The 6,971-nt window shown below is 47.7% G+C and overlaps 1 protein-coding gene across 2 annotated transcripts; it reads right to left on the bottom strand.

Moving 5' to 3' along the window:
* Positions 1 to 4,220: 4,220 nt before the first annotated feature.
* On the bottom strand, positions 4,221 to 6,768 carry LOC103647502 (cyclin-D4-1). 2 transcript variants are annotated; one of them, XM_008672034.2, is made up of 6 exons: positions 6,305 to 6,768; positions 6,109 to 6,195; positions 5,863 to 5,961; positions 5,556 to 5,760; positions 5,335 to 5,450; positions 4,221 to 5,076 (listed from the first exon to the last, which is right to left on the bottom strand). In XM_008672034.2, the coding sequence occupies exons 1-6, from the start codon at positions 6,596 to 6,598 to the stop codon at positions 4,789 to 4,791; spliced, it is 1,089 nt and encodes a 362-aa protein (XP_008670256.1). In that variant the 5' UTR covers positions 6,599 to 6,768; the 3' UTR covers positions 4,221 to 4,788. The 2 variants fall into 2 exon arrangements, with proteins under 2 accessions (XP_008670256.1, XP_008670257.1); XM_008672035.2 differs by having other exon boundaries at positions 5,556 to 5,757.
* Between the last annotated feature and the right edge of the window lie 203 nt (positions 6,769 to 6,971).

Raw genomic sequence — 6,971 nt, 5'->3', positions numbered from 1 at the left:
TACTGCGATGCGACTACCAAACCAACGCGAGGTTCCTGACCAAAACAAGCAGCGAAAAGGAAGCCACCGGGTATTAAGAAAGAGAACATATCTAATGCACATGGAAGATTGGTGCACATGGTGCACATATTAAATCATCACCACTCATTTTAGATCTAACGTCACTAGTTGTTTGGTATATTTTGCTAAAAACACCCTCCAACGTGGTGGTGTGTAGTGGTGGAAGATGTTATTTGTAAATTTAATGATCAACTAGAGACGTTAGATCTAAAATAAGAATTAACAACCGTCTCGTATCTCTATACGCCGCTGTGCCACTGGCAGAGGCGAAGGGAGAGAAAAAAAATTGCGTGCGCTCTCGTCCCGTGCGAGTGCGTCTGTGTCGCGGATACGGATGTATATCTCTACTACTTATTAAGTTAGTAATAGTAGTTTGTCTTTTTGTGTTCTGCCATTCTGCGATCTTAGCCGTCCATTCTATCGTTCTACAATCTCAGTCGTCCAATCCCGCACACTAGTTTTCCGCGCGCAGACAAAAAAATCAAACCATGGCTGCCTAGGGATCGAACCTTGGATCTATTGAGCAGAATGTCTAGCCTTCCACCCTCTAGCCAACATGACTCATGTTGAATTGTGTACAACTTCAACTAAAACGTCTTTTATGTTTAACTCACCGTCCACTCTGTATGCTAACTTAGTCTAGAAAAACATTTATAGCTTGGCCCTGATCTTTCTGGAATTTGGGACGCACTCCAGGAAATAAAGAAAATAGGGAAAAAGAGTTTAGAAATTGATTTTAAGTTTAAAAATAATTGCAGAAACCCATTTAATTCATGGAAATTTCATATTAAATCCAAATGAGTTTATTCCAATTTCTATAATTCTATAATATTATTTTTATCACGTAATACCTTTGTTTTGTCATGAAAACAACAATAAAATTGATTTCCTAATTAATCCTATATCAAATACATAGAAACTTTGGAAATTCGTAACTTCCCCATTTTAATTCCAAATTGAATCGTTCCAGTTGTGTTAGTCTCGTATGAATATTTACTACGCAGTAACAACATTGATTATACCATGTTTCGTACTTTTATAATTAGATATTTATTTATCCTATGTTAATTGGGTTAATCTATGTCTATTGGATTAATTTATTTAATATATTAATATAGTATTCTAACTTTGTGGTTATACGATGTTTGACCATTAGTCTTGCAAACACACACTTACCTTTTTGTTTAAGCAAAAGCGTATGGTGGTACGTGTCCAATGACTAACGATGTACGAGAGAATTTCTTCCGGTATGTGTGAAACGTGCTCTCCAATAATGAGATCATACAAATCGTGATATATATCAAAGTCTGCATGATACTGATAGTTGCAATGTAGTGGTGAAACAGATAGATTATAAATAACAAAATTTATGTATGGCCAGAATCACAAATTGATTATGAAACATTTTCTCATAACGGTATAACACATATTGTGTATATAAGTTATCGTAGTATACTGGTATTATATATTCCCGTTGCAACGCATGGACATTCAGCTATCATGTATAGAAGTCTGTACGGTACTGTTGGTTGCAATGTAGTGATGAAATAGTTAGATTGAAATAACAAAATTTATGTATGGCTAGGATCACAAATTAATTACGAAACATTTTCATATAACAGTATAACACACATTTGTTCATAAGTTATCATGATATTAAATGTTTCCGTTGCAACGCACGGGCACCCACCTATATGTGTTTATGTCTACATCTATGACAGGAAACACATCTACTACATCATATCTCTCTCCAAGCTCACTTGCTACCATTGCACAATGCGTAGTAGTAGATAAGTATCACCGATATTCTTGAGTTATATTTTTGGATGAAGATAATATTATTTAAAGAAGAGCTTTGCATGCTATTTCTTTTGTTTGAATAGTGCATTATACTTAAATTCCCTTTTTTGCATGTGTGAATTTTTTTCTTCGTAATATTTTTTCCATGGATCAGACTTGTGAGTCATTTTCATAAACCAACGTCAAGCATGAATCCATGTTTCCTACTTCAAACCCCGAACAAACTCCATGAGCAGGAGGCATTCGCGTTGTCGTCGCTCATCGATGACGAGAAGAAGCTTGGAGACTGTCAGTTCGACCTCTAAAAGCAGTCTTACGTGGTCGCATGCGCCGCTGTGTACGACAAGCTCCCGCGAAGCCGCCGCTTGGACGCGGTCCAGAGCAGCTGCACCGCGCTGTCCATCGTTAAACAGGGGGGGCTCATGGTTGTCGCCAACGTCGACGACTCTCGGGTTGTTCTGGACACCGCATCCGACGACGACGCCATCACGCCGTCCAGCTCATCGTCCACCTGAAGCCCAACCTGCCACGTAAGTCGCTACTGACCGGACATGAATTCTTGTGCGCTGGGACGATGGACGTTGCTGACATTGTGTGAGTGTCCTCGAACATGATGTATGTAGTGGAATAGCGCATTCGGTGGTGCAACGGCCAGGGGTACTACCTCGCTGATGAGCCCGGGGTGCACTTCGTTTGGCAGCCCAACCAAGAGTCATCGGTACTCGTCATGTCGCGTGCGTTCGACGACTACTATATCGAGGATTGTGGCGTCATCTTGGCGCCGAAGGTGACACAGAGGAGAATCGACAACAGTGACCAGTTCGTCATCCTCGCCACCGTCAGGGTAGCTTTTGTGTCGGCTTGCCTTTAATTCTCTTCGCAAACACATACACACTTACCTTTTTGTTTAAGTAAGAGCATATGATGGTGCGTGTCTGATGACTAACGATGTACGAGGGAATTTTTCCGGCATGTGTGGAACGTGCTCGTGCTCTCCAATGATGAGACCATACAAATCGTGACATATATCGAAGTCTGCATGATACTGATGGTTGCAATGTAGTGGTGAAATAACTAGATTAAAATAACAAAATTTATGTATGGCTAGGATCACAAATTGATTATGAAACATTTTTCTCATAACAATATAACACAGATTTTGTATATAAGTTATCGTAGTATACTGGTATTATATATTCCCGTTGCAACGCACGGGCATCCAACTAGTATATATATACGGTTTTAACTCGGCTCCCCCGTCTTTTGGTGGAAAGCCAAAGATAGGAAAGCTTATCGTCCTGGTGACGGGCCATTTGTGTATTCATCCGAGGCTTGACGGGAGGTTAGGTGACGTGCTGCGACCGCAGATGCCGACCAGCCATAAATACGTGCACGTGATGGATGGCCTTGGAGAATACGAGTACTGAAAGTAGTTGCCTACAAACATCTTGTGCGAGATCAAATTTCGTACAAATACAGCTCTGTGCCTCTGTTCGAAGCATGTATACACACACAGAGAGAGACGTACCTAACTGCCCTTGCATGAGCTTGCAGTTGCAGCACGTCTGCTGCACATGGCAAGCAAGACACTAGACACTAGGCAGGGTACGGCTAAACATGGCAGCGCGTGTCACCTGAACATCAAAATTCCAGTTCATCAGAGCATAGTACTAGCGCAAACCAAATTAAGAAAAATGACCGTAATAAGCTCGCACCAGCACCAAGTTTTATATTACCAGACAGATTCTCGTAGCAAGTTTAATAATATACCCAACAGGGGCCTTTACGAGATTATCATGTCAAAGAGTCTAGTCATATAATAACTCTCTACTGATATAAGTTGTATATTTAGTAGTTGTATATTTAGTAATGGACTAATGGGTCCCTCTTTATCTCTCATAACTTGTCTTGGAATCCTTGAACAGTCGTCTATTTTTAGCTGGCTACTACTCCGTATTAGCGAACAACGCGCTTTATTATCATAAATATAACATGGTATCTTTTACTATCCGTCCAAGTACGTCACTTGTTATACTTGCTCGACGCTCCACTGCATGGCGTTAGCAATACTTTTTGTGAGCGATGTTTGTGTTCCCGAGGTTTCCTCAGACCATGTCGCCTCTATTCTATTCTATTTTATTTTATTATACTCTCTTTTTCTAGAGAAAAAAAGACAGAGCATATTTGCATGGTCTTTGCAGACAAGCAGTCAAACAAATGTTTGGTGGCAGCGACCCAGCGGGTTCATGTTTCATAGCAACTGCTGATGCTGATAGTTCGTAACCCCTCAAAGAAACCCATTTCCAGGTCTTCTGGGTCCTGTCGTCATGTTGCTGTTCTCCTGCTTCTTGGGATTCCAGTTGGTTAACCGCTATTTTCAATTTGTCACGCAAGAATTGAATTGTTCTTTTCCTCTCTTTTTTGCATTCTCTCTCTCTCTCTCTCTCTCTCTCTCTTTTACAAATGGAAAATGGTCGGGAAATTACAGAACAAAGCAAACTACGCGGCTATAGCTACTTCGCATGCCTGATGTCACCAGCATCGCCTCGTCCCCGTCATCGTCGAGCTGCCTTTAGTTTGGTCGTCCCGTCCCGTCTCAGCTTTGTCAACCTTCAAAACCTTTGCTCCTTTTTTTCCCCTTCCTTTGGTACATTTCTACTAGCACCCTGCATTCAGAGGAGCGTGATCTTTGCTGGACCGCCATGTCCAAAATGTCCTGCTTTTGGTTGCGCTTGCGCCTCCTTTGCCTGGCTTACAGGCACTTCGATTCAAACCGGAGTCAAAAGCTCCCAGAGCAGACCAGACTCTTCGGTCAGTGCGATCAAAACCACTTGACTTTCTGTCAAGGAGATCGACGATCACTGATCAGCGCGCGGAATGGGCTTTTCGATCGATCCTTCCATCTCCATCACTGGTGTGTACTAATCATCATCTGCTAGTCTTCCTCCTCTTGCTGCAAACAGCCGGGGAGCAGTCGCCGTCCTCGTCGCGCCAGGCGGAGCTCGCGTGCGAGGCAGCCGCAGCCGCAGCCGCGTCGTCGCTCCTGTAGCTGAGGCAGCCAGCGTCCAGCACCCCGGTCGGGCTCCGCGGCACGGTGGCAGAGGAGGAAGAGGCTCTGCTGCGGCCGCTGCTCGGGCCTTCAGCTTTCAGCGGCTGTGCAGGCGCCAGCAGGGCCACGGTGGCCTGGATCGCTTCGAGGCATCGCGACACCCTCTCCTGCAACCGCCCGCATGCAGCGCAAAGCAACAAATAAAGCATCAGTCGCCATGGCTGTAAATGCGGCTCACGCACCTGACCTGGGCAGGTGCGTGTGCCTAGTAGTAGTAGCTCAGTAGCTGCACAAGTCAAGTACAGCTGCAAACCTACGACTTGGATTTGGATCCATGCGGTACACGCTTAACGTATTGCATCGCATCGCATTGAATCTGACGACAAGACTCGCGAGAAGTGGCCGGGGACAGGCACACGCCGTACCTCGTGCACGCGGTGGGTGCAAGCCTTGTCGATATCCACGGCGTGCTCCTCGCCGGCCACGGCGGCGGCGACAGCCGCGGCGACCTCCGAGGGCCTGAAACCCAGGCAGCACGTTCCTGCCATGCGTCCGTCCGTAACAGCGACGTCGGGTCAATCGATCGAAATGCGCCAATGGTTGTCTATGAGAGAGAGAGAGAGCTGCACCGGGTGAGGATTTTCACCTCTCGCGACGCGCAGGATGAGCTCCGCGGATCGGAGGACGGCGCGTCTGCTCGGCGCACCGCCGTCTTTGAGCCGGTGGAGGAAGTAGTCGATGTACGAGAAGGGGGTGACCGCTCGCATCCTCCATCTGAGCGTGCTGAGGACCAGCAGCTCCATCCTCTGCACCGTCTTCGCCTCGAACACGTACCGCGCGTCCCCGACCTGCTGGCCGACAGGACCCAACAACAGCAGCGATCAGGAACAAGGTCTCAGGGGCGGCCCACTGGAACGTGTGGTGTGTGCGTCCCCTACGCATTGCTCTCTCACCTGCAGGTCCAGAGACGGAGGAACGTAGGTCTCCTCCATCTTGGCAGCCAGGGACAAGCACGCCACGGACAGCAGCTGCGTCGTCCAAGACTTGCCTTCCTGAAACGGTGATCGAGACAGGCGTCATTACCGGCACTAAGAACACTGGAACATACGCTCTGATTTCTGAACGCCATTTTTGTTCCAAGCACCAAGAAGTAAACAGTGCCACTCCACCATCACTTCGTAGGCTTTGACGATTCTTACCGGAAGCTGGTAGAGCGAGAGGAAGCGGTCCAGGTAGTTGACGGCCAAGCAGGCGGTGAGAGGGCCGAAACCGTAGTACGCGTGAACCTGTCGAGAGGCGAAACTGTCAGATTCATAGCCCGGAATCCGGATGGACGGGCACAAGGACTCGAGAGATCAGCGAAGACTGCATTGACCGAGGAGAGCAGCACCTCACCTTCCAAATCCAGTCGATGGCGTCCGTCCGGACGCGGAGATCCGTGCCCCCGCCGCGCAGCCTCTCGGCGTAGTCCTCCCGCGGCATGTGCGCCGCCTCCGCCTCCACGAAACCGGCGACGCATTCCTCGGACGGCACGGGGAAGACCACGCTGGGCTCCCCGCGCGTCCTGCTCCGCGCCAGCAGCACCTCCTCCTCCTCCTCCTGGCCCCCCGCTTCGAGGTCCAGGATGCTGCTGCTGTCCTCGCCGCACAGCAGGGTGGAAGCCGCCATCTCGTAGCTGCTCGGCGCCATTCCCCTCTGCAGGATTTTGGTAATCTGGTGCCCGAACGGTAATGGTACAGATACTGATTGGCTGTCTGGCTCTGATAGGACTCCTCCTCTTCTCCTTCCTGCTCGTGTTCTTGATGCGACCGAGGAAGGCGAGGAGTGGAGGAGGAGCGAGTGACGGAGTGAGCGATGTGCTGCGTGCTGTGTGCCGTGACGTGAGGCCCCTTTTGTATGAACCGGCGTGCAGAGTAGGCGGGGGCATTTTCGGCAAGCATTGACGAGGACGCGATTAGTACGCGAAAGCTTGGACAAGGGCAGCGGGAAGGAAGGATGAGGCTGTGATTAGAGAAATGGATGCTCGCTTTCCTTCTGTTATTTTTCTTTTCTTTTCTAGTCT

Source organism: Zea mays, chromosome 2, assembly GCF_902167145.1.
Source record: "Zea mays cultivar B73 chromosome 2, Zm-B73-REFERENCE-NAM-5.0, whole genome shotgun sequence".
Lineage (NCBI taxonomy): Eukaryota > Viridiplantae > Streptophyta > Magnoliopsida > Poales > Poaceae > Zea > Zea mays.
This window is presented reverse-complemented; position numbering and strand designations above follow the sequence as displayed.

Excerpts from the sequence above, each read along its gene's own strand:
- LOC103647502 (XM_008672034.2), bottom strand. The coding sequence starts at position 6,598 with ATGGCGCCGAGCAGCTACGAGATGGCGGCTTCCACCCTGCTGTGCGGC. Across the intron at positions 6,196-6,304 it reads CCATCGACTGGATTTGGAAG|GTTCACGCGTACTACGGTTT; the intron begins GTGAGGTGCTGC and ends GCCTCTCGACAG. Across the intron at positions 5,451-5,555 it reads CATCCTGCGCGTCGCGAGAG|GAACGTGCTGCCTGGGTTTC; the intron begins GTGAAAATCCTC and ends GACGCATGGCAG.